This window comes from Gadus morhua, chromosome 19, assembly GCF_902167405.1.
Source record: "Gadus morhua chromosome 19, gadMor3.0, whole genome shotgun sequence".
Taxonomy (NCBI): Eukaryota; Metazoa; Chordata; class Actinopteri; order Gadiformes; family Gadidae; genus Gadus; species Gadus morhua.
In genome coordinates, this window is record NC_044066.1 from 18,727,879 (window position 1) to 18,742,386 (window position 14,508).

The following is a 14,508-nucleotide window of genomic DNA, read 5'->3' on the forward strand; positions in this document are numbered from 1 at the left end:
GGGTTTGTCCAAGGTCCTCGTCCTGCTTTTATGACTGGAAATAGATCACCCCTCTAATGGCACAATCATTTATACATTGTTCCAAGACTCAGCATTTATTTTTTATTAGTCATTGTATAACCACGAGACACGCACACGCACACACACTTTTAAATCCCAGAGAGCAATTTTGCAATGCATTTTAAATTGCATATTTTTTAACGAGTGATTCAGAATAAATTGTGGGTCTTAAACTGTGTTATTACAGATGTACAACCACACACAGATTAGCGTAGATATTTATACCAGGATTTGAACATTTAGTTAGTTAAATAGGGATTATATCCACTTGTTATGATAATCTCTCCAATTCCCTCTGCACCTTCATTAGGTAACGGCAATCACATTATTAACATTCCAATCAGGTCAATAACATCCCGAAATTTGAACATTTTGTTTATATGCACCTGCTAAGCATGTTTATGTGTTGTTATAGTTAGCTCGCGTCTCTCCCTCGCCCTCTCCTTCAGATCCAGTTTGCAGACCAGAAGCAGGAATTCAACAAGCGGCCCACGAAGATCGGACGCCGTTCGCTGTCTCGCTCCATCTCCCAGTCCTCCACAGACAGCTACAGCTCAGGTACACAAGCAGTTCCCATTATCCCCCCCTAACACATCTATGCACCGTCTCTCACGCTCACTCTTTCTTTCTTTTGCCTCCACGTGACAGAATGTTCTCTGACTGGGTTTCCTGTGAAGTTAGTGTGAGCTTCTGTGTCACGGGGTAGAGAGTGTTACATGACATGACAGTCTGTGTTTAGATGTGAATAACCTCATTTCACTGCACACGCATCGTAATGTTATTCATAGTCGATTGTGAGTAGTGGGAACTGAGGTTGGCTGCTTTGAGTCAAGGCTAAACGGAAGATGTGGTCACACAACACAGATTCGCTCGCTCTCTTGCTCGCTCTCTCGCTCGCTCTCTCGCTCGCCCTCTCGCTCTTCCTCTCACTCTCTTTCCAACTCAGCTCTCCATCAATTCAATTAGAAGGCTTTATTGGCATGGTCAACAGACATTGACTTTGCCTCTCTCTAATTCTTTCTCTACACCGACCGGATTGCGTATTGACAGTTTTGGCCAAGAAGTATGAAAGTGTTGTAAACACGAGGTAAAAGGTTGTTCAGCATTGGATAGCATCAGAGGGGCAACTGGGGTCACTGCCAAATACCCCATTTACTTTATTTAATCTGTATTTAATCTTTTATTTATACATTTTCGACACTTTAATTTTTCCTGGTAAGACCCAAAGTATTTTTGGCAGAGTGATCATGCTTCCGGATCCCTCAGTGTGTATTCCTGGAAAAGCCAGGGAATTACGTTGAGGATGACCTTGTTGTTATCTACTTGGAGTTCAGTTCGTTGAATCATAACGGGTAGTGCAGGGAAAAGTTCCATCTCTCCCGTTGACATTCTCCTTCCTCCCAGCTACTGCCTTTATCTTTCTATCTCCACGTATTAGTATTCTCTATCTATCTATCTACCGTTCTAGAGCACCTCTCTCCATCCCCTCTTCCCTCTACTTCTCTCTCCACCTCTCTCTCTTCTTCTCTCCATCTCTACTTCTCTCTCCACCTCTTTCCCTCTCTCTCCAACTCTCTCTCGTACTCTCTCTCCATTTCTCTCTTCTTCTCGCTCTTCATCTCTATCCTCCTTCTACCCTCTCTCCCCATCCCTCTCTCTCCCTCATTACACCTCTCTTAACCACCTCTCTGATCCCCTTGTCCGGGGCCATAATCTCTCTATAAATCACCCCTGGTTCTCCCAGGTCTCTCATACCCACTGGAAGAGGACACGGTGAACTTGTCATAACACCTTTTCTACACCGATGCACCCATGTTTTTGTCTTCCCTTTACCTGCCTGAACACGGAAGTCCTGTACATTTCCAGGAATTCTGAGGCATTTCAACAACGCAGATTCAAAGGTTTAAATTGGATTAGGTCTTGAACTTTGAAGGACGTTCCTCTTGCGCTTGCTCTGTCTCGGCCTTTCTTGTCTCCCCACCAGAGATCTGTAATCCTCTTGATGGCACTGCCAAAAAGGAGGGGATTTGAGATCAGACAACGTATAGTGACTGATGTAAGGAGTCCCAATTTAAAACACAGAGATCCGACCAACATAAAATATGAAGTGAACACTAAACTGCTCTTTGTTGATCCCAAACCTCTTAAAGGTTTATTTAAAAGAATGTCAGACAGTACTGTAAAGCGCTTTGGATGAAAGCACTATATAAATGCAGTCCATTTATCATGGAGGGGTCGCGTGGGGTACACAGTACATTGACTCGCGTCTCTCCAGTCCAACTCTGTCGGTTGATGTTTTGCGTCGCTTCAGGACTAACGACGTGTGTGTGTGTGTGTGTGTGTGTGTGTGTGTGTGTGTGTGTGTGTGTGTGTGTGTGTGTGTGTGTGTGTGTGTGTGTGTGTGTGTGTGTGTGTGTGTGTGTGTTTTTTGTGTGTTGCAGCGGCGTCGTACACGGACAGCTCGGACGATGAGACCTCCCCGCGGGACAAGCAACAGAAGAACACCAAGGGCAACGGCGACTTCTGCATCAAGAACATCAAGCAGGCCGACTTCGGGCGCCGGGAGATCGAGATCGCAGAACAAGGTGCGTGCGTTGGCGAGATGTTTCCCCGAGTACATTTATACTCCTGGCGGAAATACTAGCATTCCTGACAAGTGGGCATGTCCACCTAGATGTATGACAGATAGATAAGCAACATTTGTTACAGTCCACTGGTTAGGCTGGTAGACTGATCTAGGTGGACGCGCCCACTTGTGATGTCAGAAGAGGCAGATTTTCAAAATGGCTTGTGACGGCTGAACACCCTCGCAACTGGTGGTATAATAATTCGTCACTTTTTAACCGTTAACTGTGTTTTGATTTGGTTTACGCTTTGCTTTTTGATTTGGTTATATGTGGCTATTCTCCATAGGTGACCACTCAATGTCTGAATTTAAACCTGCATGTACCGTATTTTCCGCACTATAAGGCGCACCTAGTGGCCGTTAGCTGTAAAAATCCATAGATTAGCCTCACCGTTATATAAAATGGGAAAAAAGGCGCGGCTTATAGTCCGAAAATTACGGTAGTTGCATGTAACTTTTCCACTGCAGTAATCCACTCAGTGGTCAATCTGTTTCAAGAATACGATTCAAAGAAGTTCTCAAGAATAAAACTCGCAGATCCACGAGTCAATCCAGAAAAATTGTAGACGACCGCAACTGAGGTCATATAATGATACGGCCATGACTGTCGCGACGCCTAAAGCCAGGAGTCTAGAGGTGACTTATGGGTAATGTAGGTAGTAGTTTTAATAGCTATGGTAAAGTGACGACATGTGCAGAGTAGGAGCAAGCTGGCTCATGTTCCTCAACGTTATAATTATTATTGTTGCGTGGGTCTGTCTGTCTGTCTGTAGCTGACGGTTAGAGACTGATCAGCACTATCAGCTCAGCTGTTTTAATGCATCTGTCTGAGAGGGAACACACACACACACACACACACACACACACACACACACACACACACACACACACACACACACACACACACACACACACACACACACACACACACACACACACACACACACACAACCCCAGCTTGACCCTGGAGACTGCTCATGAACACACACCCGTGGGTCGGGTAATAAGCGTGTGACCTCAGTGACCCACCGCTATCTGCTGTGTTTCTAAAGAGTGTGTGTGTGTCTCCAGAGATGCCGGCCCTGATGGCGCTGAGGAAGCGAGCCCAGGGGGAGAAGCCTCTGGCCGGGGCCAAGGTGGTGGGCTGCACCCACATCACCGCACAGACCGCCGTGAGTGGTGCACACACACAGCAGTGCACGCACAGCTTGTGGTGTACACTTTGAGACACGCACACTTTGACACACACGCACGCGCGCGCGCACACAAACTTCTACACTGATACAGACATAAACACCAATGCTTACACATCCCTCTCTCTTCTCTCTCAATCTTGCCTTCTCCTCCCTTCCCCTCTCCCCCCTCCTCCCTCCGTCCCTCTCCTCTCCCCCCTCCCCCCCCCCCCCCCCCCAGGTCCTGATGGAGACCCTGGCGGCTCTGGGGGCTCAGTGCCGGTGGGCCGCCTGCAACATCTACTCCACCCAGAACGAGGTGGCGGCGGCGCTGGCCGAGGGCGGTACGTGTGTTAAAGGACCTGTTGTCTTTAGGACTCCGTATCTCTAACAGCTCGGTAAACATGGTACAATGAGGGCTTGATCCTTACCAGATGCTGGTAACTGAGGTGTGCATTTGTGTGGTGACTCTCTCCTTAGGCGGACAGAATGGTTTCTACTCTCCATTTTGTCCTCTTGTTTATGTCTCGCTCTCGCTCTCTCTCTCTCTGTCGCTCTTGCTCTCTCTCTCGCTCTCTCTCTCTCTCTTGCTCTCTCTCGCTCTCTCTCTCTCTTGCTCGCTCACTCTCGCTCTCTGGATCTCTTGCTCTCTCTCTCTCTTGCTCTCTCTCTCTCTTGCTCGCTCGCTCTCGCTTTCTTTCTCTCTCGCTCTCGCTCTCTCTCTTGCTCTCTCTTTCTCTCTCTCTCTTGCTCTCTGGATCTCTCGCTCTCTCTCTCTTGCTCTCGCTCTCGCTCTCGCTCTCTCTGGCTCTCTTTCTCTCTCTCTCTCTCTGGCTGGCTCTCTCTCTGGCTGTCTCTCTCTCTCTCTCTCTCGCTCTCGCTCTCGCTCTCGCTCTGGCTCTCTCTCTCTCTATCTCACTCTCTCTCTCTCGCTCTCTCCGTAGGGTTCAGTGTGTTTGCCTGGAAGGGCGAGTCGGAGGATGATTTCTGGTGGTGCATCGATCGCTGTGTCAACCTGGAGGGGTGGCAGCCAAACATGGTAGAGCCTCTAAAGCTGAATGACTCCAAGCTCTGCCCCTAGTGGTGACACTGGGTATTACCGTAACCGCAGTGTAGGCTGTATATATATATTAACGGCTTTAAACAGTGACTGGTAGGTCGCCACCCCCTGTAAATTAATGTTTTGAGAAGGTATGTAGCACATCTATGCAAACATTGTTTGTGCAACGCATCACGTTAACGCAGTAATATTGGGTTGTTCATTAAGTCTGGTTTACACTGTCAGCATTGCCACGGTAACAATGTTTAGCATCGATAACGATGCATTCACAAAATGCCAGACTTTAGACTGTTTATCAGTATTAATAATAACGTAGATGTGGTGTATAGAATCAAAAATCAGTCTTTATTTTACTTGTATAAAAAGGAAGATTTCAATGTATAGTTTACAGTTACTCTAGATATATATTTTGGTGTATATTCACCAAAAGCAGTTCAACATTTGAACTCCAAACCCAGTTTGAATAGCACAGCGCCGTTTATCCTTTTGTTTCTGACACCTGACGTCAGATCCTGGACGACGGAGGGGACCTGACCCACTGGATCTACAAGAAGTACCCCAACATGTTCAAGAAGATCAAGGGCATCGTAGAGGAGAGTGTGACCGGGGTTCACAGGTGTGTAACACATACACACACACAGCACTGACTATAGGCTTTATCCTATAAGTAAAGGTTGCCCTCTAGTGGTGAAGAAAATGTTACAGCATTTATAGTGCTGCACGAAGAATGATTTATGCATCTATTAAATAAATCCACTCAGTTAGTTAATCAATTATTGCTAAAGGTGTGTGTGTGTGTGTGTGTGTGTGTGTGTGTGTGTGTGTGTGTGTGTGTGTGTGTGTGTGTGTGTGTGTGTGTGTGTGTGTGTGTGTGTGTGTGTGTGTGTGTGTGGTCTCCAGGTTGTACCAGCTTTCTAAGGCGGGGAAGCTGTGTGTTCCAGCCATGAATGTCAACGACTCGGTCACCAAGCAGAAGTTTGACAACCTCTACTGCTGCAGAGAGTCCATCCTGGATGGGTACGCACATTTAGACCCCCCCTCTATAAACCGCTGCCACGGCAGTTCCTAGTCATTTCATTCATTGTAAACCAGGTTTCCAAGTTTAAACATTTATTCAAACAATAAGCAGCAGTCATCGAATTAAGAACAGTGCAAAAAAGTTACAGCAAAACAAGGAGGTAGAAAGAGTTAAAGATATATATATATATATATATATATATATATATATATGTATGTATGTATGTATGTATGTATGTATATATGTATATATGTATGTATGTATGTATGTATATATATATATATAGTAAAATAAGGATTGAACCTAATGTTTTAATCTTCAGAAAACTATGATGACATACAAGGAGTATGTGATAGACACAAAACTAACCGGGTAGGACTGACATTGGAATGAACTCGACATCCATTTCATGAGTCAAGGTGATGCAGACACTTTCCCGTTGTTATGACCACCCTTACTATGGCAGGGTAGTGATGTGGTTGAGGGTGATTCACCGTCCACCTGAACTCGATGCATCCTTGGCAATGCTCTCAACCCTCCCCACTTACCTCTCTGGATCTGAAGCCTCTGGTGGTTGCTTTGGATCAAAGCGAGGCTCAATGACTGAAGAGTAAAACACGCTGGGGTTGACGAGTGTACTGTACTGTAGTAAAACACGCTGGTGTAGACGCAGTACTGTACTGTAGTAAAACACGCTGGTGTAGACGCAGTACTGTACTGTAGTAAAACACGCTGGTGTAGACGCAGTACTGTACTGTAATAAAACCCACTGGTGTTGACGCAGTACTGTACTGTAATAAAACCCACTGGTGTTGACGCAGTACTGTACTGTAGTAAAACACGCTGGTGTAGACGCAGTACTGTACTGTAGTAAAACACGCTGGTGTAGACGCAGTACTGTACTGTAGTAAAACACGCTGGTGTAGACGCAGTACTTTACTGTAGTAAAACACGCTGGTGTAGACGCAGTACTGTACTGTAATAAAACCCACTGGTGTTGACGCAGTACTGCAGTAAAACCCACTGGTGTTTACGGTCTGCAGTACTGTAGTAAAACACACTGGTGTTTACGCTGTGCAGGACTGTAGTAAAACGGTGTGTTGTAACGCAGTACTGTACAGTGAGACGCAGGGTAACACTGTTGTTTTGTACTGCAGCACTGTAGTAAAATGGTGTGTAGTAATGCAGTACTGTACAGAGAGATGTTGTGTTGACCTTCTGCTGTACTGCAGTACGGTACAGTGAGGCGCAGTGTAACGCTGTTGTCTGCAGTGTAACGCCGTTGTGTTGAGTGTAACGCTGTTGTGTGCAGTGTAACGCCGTTGTGGGCAGTGTAACTCCGTTGTGTTGAGTGTAACTCTGTTGTGTGCAGTGTAACACCGTTGTGGGCAGTGTAACTCTGTTGTGTGCAGTGTAACTCCGTTGTCTGCAGTGTAACTCCGTTGTGTTGAGTGTAACGCCGTTGTGTTGATCCCCAGGCTGAAGAGGACCACTGACGTGATGTTCGGTGGCAAACAGGTGATTGTGTGTGGCTACGGAGAGGTAAGATCCATTCATAACACTGTAATAAACCTGTACTTGTATCTAACCATACCCTACGTCTATTGTTGTAGGATTATGAATATAGATATAATTATATTCTAATGTATTTTAATGCAATTATATCTCTATTCATATTCCTACAACAATACACTATGTGTATTGTTGTAGGATTCTGAATAGAGATATAATTGTATTAAAATGTATTTTATTGATATTTAGGACTGTCAGTGTGTTTATTCAGAACGACCACTAGAGGGCCCTTCAGAACCATTAGCATACACTGCATACAATAAAAAGCCTAGATCTGTGAAATATTAATAATTTAGTTGTATTTTATCTTTCTTATAAAACATTAGTTTTGTTTGCCGGCCCCCAATAGTTGTGTTTTTCGTGGAAACCGTCTATTTGTATAACATACGATACAAATCGAGTTCAATGTACCAGTGTTATGTATAAAGCATTCGTTGATCATTTGCATACTTGAAATATCGCGCCCATAAACTATTATAAACCCTGCCACTGCAGAGCCCAACTCTAATCCAACGCACTGCACATAAAACAAGCCTTGAAACAAGACAACAGCACACGTTAAACAGGAGCGCTGCACGCACGCTCGTGGGCGAGAGGATGTGGTGTATGACGGATGCGTAGATCAACTTTATTGATCCCCTGGCGGAGATTACTTTTGCGGCCAAACAACAGCGGAACAAACACACCGAAGGCCCGTTTAACCCCAGCGGCTCACAGGCCGTCATAAAGCAGGCTGACAGCGGCAGCCACTAAAGTTCTCTGCTCTGAGGAGGAGGTCCTCCCTAGGAGGGGGTGATCGGTGACAGCGTGTCCCGTGATGCGTCTCGGTCCGGCAGCAGTAGCTCGGGAGGTGGAGCGGGTTGGCTGGTAACCGCAAGGTTGCTAGTTCGATCCCCGGCTCGTCCTAGCTCAGCGTCGAGACGTGTGAACGTGGGCATGAATGGGCGAATGTTAGGCCGTATTGCAAAGCGCTTTGGATAAAAGCGCTGTATAAATGCAGTCCATTTACCGTTTACCGTGTGGTCCGCAGGTGGGGAAGGGATGCTGTGCCGCCCTGAAGGCCATGGGCTCCATCGTGTACGTGACGGAGATCGACCCCATCTGCGCCCTACAGGCCTGGTAGGAGAACGATCCCCGTCTGTCCCCCGTCTGTCCCCCGTCTGTCCCCCGTCTGTCCCCCGTCTGTCCCCCGTCTGTCCCCCGTCTGTCCCCCGTCCGTCCCCAGTCTGCTGTTGGGTGCTCTGTGTCCCAGTGTGGTGTTTCGTGTGCGCAGCCTGTTATTGACTCAAACGGTGGAACAGCACAGCCTGTGAGAACACACTGGTTGTATACAGCATGGGTCTTGTTACAAAGTACCAGGCTTGGGTTGCATTTTACCCGTTCAAGGTCATTTGAAACGTTTGAACCGTGTGTTTTTATATTGTCAATATAACTATGTTTATTTGCTCATGATTCGGCCCCCGTGTTAAAATCAATTTGACTTCATAAGACTGTTGCATTAGATATAAAACATCACTCTAGCAGCAATACAAAAGTTAGGTCATGGTGTGTCATAGCAGAATCAAAGAACCATCTGGATCAAACATGGCTTCCTTGTTTCATCCCCTCCTCCTCCTCCTCCTCTTCCTCCTCCTCTTCCTCCTCCTCCTCCTCCTCCCCCTCCCTCCTCCTCTTCCTCTTCCTCTTCCTCCTCCTCTTCCTCCTCCTCCTCCTCCTCCTCCTCCTCCTCTTCCTCCTCCCAGTATGGACGGGTTCAGGCTGGTGAAGCTGAACGAGGTCATCCGACAGGTGGACATCGTCATCACCTGCACAGGTGAGCAAACTCTCCGTCTCTCTCACCCATCCTTTTCTGTCTGTCTGTCTGTCTGTCTGTCACCGCTCTGTCTGTCTGTCTGTCTGTCACTCACCTGTCTGTCTGTCTGTCTGTCTGTCTGTCTGTCTGTCTGTCTGTCTGTCTGTCTGTCTGTCTGTCACCACTCTGTCTGTCTGTCTGTCTGTCTCTCACCAATCTCTCTGTCTGTCTGTCTGTCTGTCTGTCTGTCTGTCTGTCTGTCTGTCTGTCTGTCTGTCTGTCTGTCTGTCAGCACTCTGTCTGTCAGCTGTCTGTCTGTCTGTCTGTCTGTCACCACTCTGTCTGTCTGTCTGTCTGTCTGTCTGTCTCTCACCAATCTCTCTGTCTGTCTGTCACTCACCAATCTCTCTGTCTGTCTGTCTGTCAGCACTCTGTCTGTCTGTCTGTCTGTCTGTCACCACTCTGTCTGTCTGTCTGTCAGCACTCTGTCTGTCTGTCTGTCACTCACCAATCTCTCTGTCTGTCTGTCACTCACCAATCTCTCTGTCTGTCTGTCTGTCACTCACCAATCTCTCTGTCTGTCACTCACCAATCTCTCTGTCTGTCTGTCACTCGACCCTCCCTCCTCAACCCCTCCCTCAGCCTCTTTGTCCCTCACTATGTTGCTCAGCTCTAAGGAAAATATATCTTTAAAGGTCTTTATATTGACGAATGTCTCCGTCGCTGTCTTTTACCAAAAAGCGTAGTTCAGTCACTAATGCATCCAACAGCGCTTCAATGAAGCCTCTCTGTGTGTGTGTGTGTGTGTGGGGGGGGGGGGGGGGGGTTACTTTAAAACCCATCAAACCCTGATCCGAGCTCCCAGTTAATGGGGCAGCAGATGCTTCACAGCGGTCCTCCATCAGGCCCCGGCGCTGGTGTTAAACGCCCGTCCCCGGCCCGCCCCGGCCCGGGCAGTGTGTCCGCGCCGGGCCCCTAGCGCTCCATTACTCCAGCTCTGTAGTGGCGCGCCGTGGGACCCGTCCCCGAGCCCGGAGCCCCTAACTGGGACAGAGGCGCTCTCAGTCTCTCGTTACTCACCACTCTAACAGCCCGCTAGGTCCCCTCGGGAAGGGGCGGAGCTATACGCTACATTAGCCGCTAACGCCACCGGAGCTTGAGCTAGTGTATTGGCTATGTGCTAACGTAGCTGCTCAAGCTCGACATGGCGGATCCGACGGCGGCCGTTCACACTTCACGTATCGAATACTATTGCACACGCGGCGAGTTACCTGCTGTTAAATACGAGTATACGCCCAATTGAGTCGCACCAGAGGGACTCGATGTTTTATTGGATGTATTTAATATCCGTTTCTTGTAAAGGAATTTAATGAAAGCCAACGCAGAGGTTTTCAAAGTCACCTCATTAGGCAGGGTTTAAACAAGTGTATCAGAGTGGGAGTCAAACGACTCATTAGTTGAATGTGTTATTTTCCTTTTCAAACGAGTGATTAGAGAGGCACCCAGGTCATTAAGTAGATTGCATTGTGGTGGAACTCGCACTCGTTGGAGTCGTGGTGAATGACATCCAACAGCAGAGCCCAGACAAGTTTGTCAGTTTTAGTTCGTTTTTTACTCAGTATCTGCTTCATATTTCCGAATACTTCAAATTAAACTGCGTAGCTTTATTGTGATGGGCCTGGGTAATAATGCATACGTTTTATACAAGCCCATGTCAGAAGATTGTTCAATCTACCTTAAATAAGTTTCTTGCTGCGTCCCGTTTAAAAAGTACATTAGTAGAAGTCTCCGTGGGAAACAGAAACTACTTCTACTAAAGCGGCCTGGATGCTGTTCTGTTGGATTAGTTTAATCCCTGCTGGGTGCAGTTGTTAATGCCGCGTATTATCCTGTCGTATTAATGTTGTTTAATTGAATGACCCCCACCCCTCCCCCATCCATCACTGTTCTTCATTTCTTCCTTTCAACTTTTTCCTTTCTTCATTCTTTAACTCATTAGTTCCCAAACTTCTTTGCCAGGCCCCCCCTCTGGTTAAGATAAGTAATGCCCCCCCCCCCCCCCCCCCCACACTGTACCCCCACACCCACCCTACTTGGTTAAATCAGGCAACACTCCCTCAGATCAAATGAATTAACCCCTAGTTCAGCAAAGTGATTAAAGTAATATTTAGGGATACGAAAGGGCAGTGCTGAAATTTGGTTGACAGTTTTTTCTCAAGTTTTTTAATGTTTACTAGCAGCCGAAATCCCCCCTCACCCTCCCTGGTTTCTCGTGTGAGTGATCGCTCACTCTTCTGGGTAGTGGTGACTCAGAGACGGTCGATTGTGCGTGACGATGCATCTCTCATTGTGCATCATTTCACCGGCCTGTGACGTTCTTCTTCTGCAGGGAACAAGAACGTGGTGGTCAGGGAGTATCTGGACCGCATGAAGAACGGCTGCATCGTCTGCAACATGGGCCACTCCAACACCGAGATCGATGTGGTCAGTCCCTGACCTTCATAGTGTGTGTGTGTGTGTGTGTGTGTGAGTTCCTCCTCACACTAGTGCTGCATTCCTTCGCGTGTGTGTGTGTGTGTGTGTGTGTGTGTGTGTGAGTGAGAAGCACGTGCTGGCCAACGTGTTCCCATGGTGACCGCCGACAGCTTGACGGCAGCCGAATCGTAACCTTGGGGTTGTGGAGGATGGTCTGCCGTTGTCACGGTGACTGTGAGCTCTCCAATGTTTGCAAACAATTAATGGCCGACGTTACGGAGTACGGCTCGGTTTAGCGTCAAAATAACGCCGACCAGAGTCGGTTTTCCCCAACTAGTACTAGTACTACCAGCTAGTTTATTCAACCAACGCAGTGAGGCCTATACTTGAAACAGATGTCATATGGTTTCAACAGAGACGATCATTACCAGCGAAACTTTGGCCATTTAGCACTTACAAATGTAGTACTCAAAATGCAACAAACAAACAATCAGCATCGTTGGTGATGGTGGTGATGGTGGTGATGATGATGATGGTGATGATGATGATGATGATGATGATGTGCTTCCAGGCGAGCCTGCGGACACCAGAGCTCACCTGGGAGCGAGTGCGTTCCCAGGTGGACCACGTCATCTGGCCCGACGGCAAGAGGATAGTCCTCCTGGCAGAGGTAACGCTCACTCACTCTCACACTCGGTCACTCGATCACTCGATCACTCAAACAGTCTCACTCACTCACTCACTCACTCACACAGTCACACAGTCACACAGTCACGAAGTCATACAGTCACACAGTCACGAAGTCACGAAGTCACACAGTCTCACTCCACTTCAATCATGATGTTAGTGGTTCCTCATAATGTTAACGTAAATAACAATAAATTACTACAGAAATGAGGTGTGCGTGTGTGTGCGTGTGTGTGTGTGTGTGGGGGAGTGTATGCATTCAGAGGAAGTACAAAGAATCTGTTCTGCATTGTTCCTTTGGTGACAAGCGCACAACCGGTTATTGTTGTTTATTCTCACCGACTCCCCCCTCCCCCCCTCACACCCCCCCCTCACACCTTTATCTGCAGCCGGTTTCTGCTTCACATACCAACTACGGGGAACGTTTGCTCGGGCCCAATGCACTCCACTGCAATGCACCACCACATAACCAGTTGACTATTGGCTTCCCAGTATCTCCACTCCCACACACACACTGATACACCTCTATACATACAGGGTGTGTGTGTGTGTGTGTGTGTGTGTGTGTGTGTGTGTGTGTGTGTGTGTGTGTGTGTGTGTGTGTGTGTGTGTGTGTGTGTGTGTGTGTGTGTGTGTGTCTCTTGGCGTTAATCTCCCTCCCCCCCCTCGTTCTCTTCAGGGCCGCCTGCTGAACCTCAGCTGTTCCACCGTCCCCACCTTTGTGCTCTCCATCACCGCCACCACCCAGGTAAACAGCCAATCAGGGACGGGCGCCAGCGGCGTGCTGTGATCCAATCACTTGCCTTGACAGTCAAACATCAGTCGTCTGTTTATTTCTCTAATTCAATACAAACATTTGATGTGTTATCAGTAAGAGCAGAGCGTTGGCTGATTGCATTCAATCGTCCTCTGGGTCAAATGTCTTTCTTTCAATGAGATTTAATGTTTGTGTAGTCATGGCATTTGAGTAGTGCCGCGACTGCACTCGAAACAAGATGGTTATCTTGTTGAACTCTGTCCGTCTCTGTCCGTGTGACTGTCTAACTGCCTGTCTGTCTGCCTGTCTGTCTCTGTCTGACTGTCTGTCTGTCTGTCTCTCTGTCTCACTGTCTGACTCCTGTCTGTCTGTCTGTCTCCTGTCTGTGTGTCTGTCTCACTGTCTGACTCCTGTCTGTCTGCCTGTCTGTCTCTCAGGCCCTGGCTCTGATAGAGCTGTACAACGCTCCTGAGGGTCGCTACAAACAGGATGTGTACCTGCTCCCCAAGAAGATGGGTAAGACAACTTCCTGTTCTCACCGCTCACTTCCTTACTGGTTAAACCAACCCTTTAGAGATGCCCTCCCTCCCTCCCTCCCTCCCTTGATGCGTTCAGTCACAGTGCCTCAGACTCATGCAGCTCTATTTGGGGCCATCATCTATAATACATCCAACCCATCTGAGAGGAACCTGTTTTGAACCGTGACTTGTGTTTACTTCCACATTACCGGTAGTCTGGCGGTCACTTTGTTTGTCAGTCGCCCCTCCTCGAGGGAGAGGGAGGGGGGGGGGGGGGGGGAAGCACAGCGGGCGAGGGAACGAGAGCGGGGGAGAGAGAGACGGGGAGGAACAGGGGGAGAGACAGAGGGAGACAGTCAAAAGTAGGTCACCCTGTCAAAGACTGTTGCTGTCTGCGGCAGCGGTTTGCAGGGCCAGGACCGAGTGGGAAGGAAGCAGAGAGGGAGAGTTGTGCAACAGAGGAAGACGTTAAAAGCATTTGATGAGGATCAGGTTGAAGGTTTCAAACGAAAAGGAGATGATGATGATTGCCGCAGTCTCAAGCCCTTTGAGACTAACTGATTAAGGGCTGTATAAATACGATTGTCTTAAGTTGAGAGGCATTGGGAGTGAAGAGATGCTCAATAAACAATGCATGCTCTGCCATCACAAGCCGCATTACAGATACCACCGTGAGAGACGATTGAATTTGGTCGAGACTGCTTCAGCTGATGCAATAAGGAATGGATTCCTGCCTGCTCATAGCCACATAATGGAGCAATCGTTTATTCA

The 14,508-nt window shown here is 47.8% G+C and overlaps 1 protein-coding gene across 3 annotated transcripts in view; it reads left to right on the top strand.

The window, feature by feature from the left end:
• The window catches only part of ahcyl2b (adenosylhomocysteinase like 2b), a 38,033-nt gene that overhangs the window by 20,135 nt on the left and 3,390 nt on the right, over positions 1-14,508 (top strand). For all 3 annotated transcript variants that reach the window (XM_030341418.1, XM_030341419.1, XM_030341420.1), the window contains exons 2-15: positions 510-618; positions 2,502-2,645; positions 3,758-3,858; positions 4,100-4,202; positions 4,803-4,897; positions 5,428-5,534; positions 5,819-5,935; positions 7,415-7,478; positions 8,539-8,627; positions 9,251-9,321; positions 11,690-11,784; positions 12,347-12,445; positions 13,142-13,210; positions 13,657-13,735. In XM_030341418.1, coding sequence (XP_030197278.1) covers positions 510-618; positions 2,502-2,645; positions 3,758-3,858; positions 4,100-4,202; positions 4,803-4,897; positions 5,428-5,534; positions 5,819-5,935; positions 7,415-7,478; positions 8,539-8,627; positions 9,251-9,321; positions 11,690-11,784; positions 12,347-12,445; positions 13,142-13,210; positions 13,657-13,735 — 1,342 coding nt within the window. The remainder of the gene's footprint in view (positions 1-509; positions 619-2,501; positions 2,646-3,757; positions 3,859-4,099; positions 4,203-4,802; positions 4,898-5,427; positions 5,535-5,818; positions 5,936-7,414; positions 7,479-8,538; positions 8,628-9,250; positions 9,322-11,689; positions 11,785-12,346; positions 12,446-13,141; positions 13,211-13,656; positions 13,736-14,508) is intronic.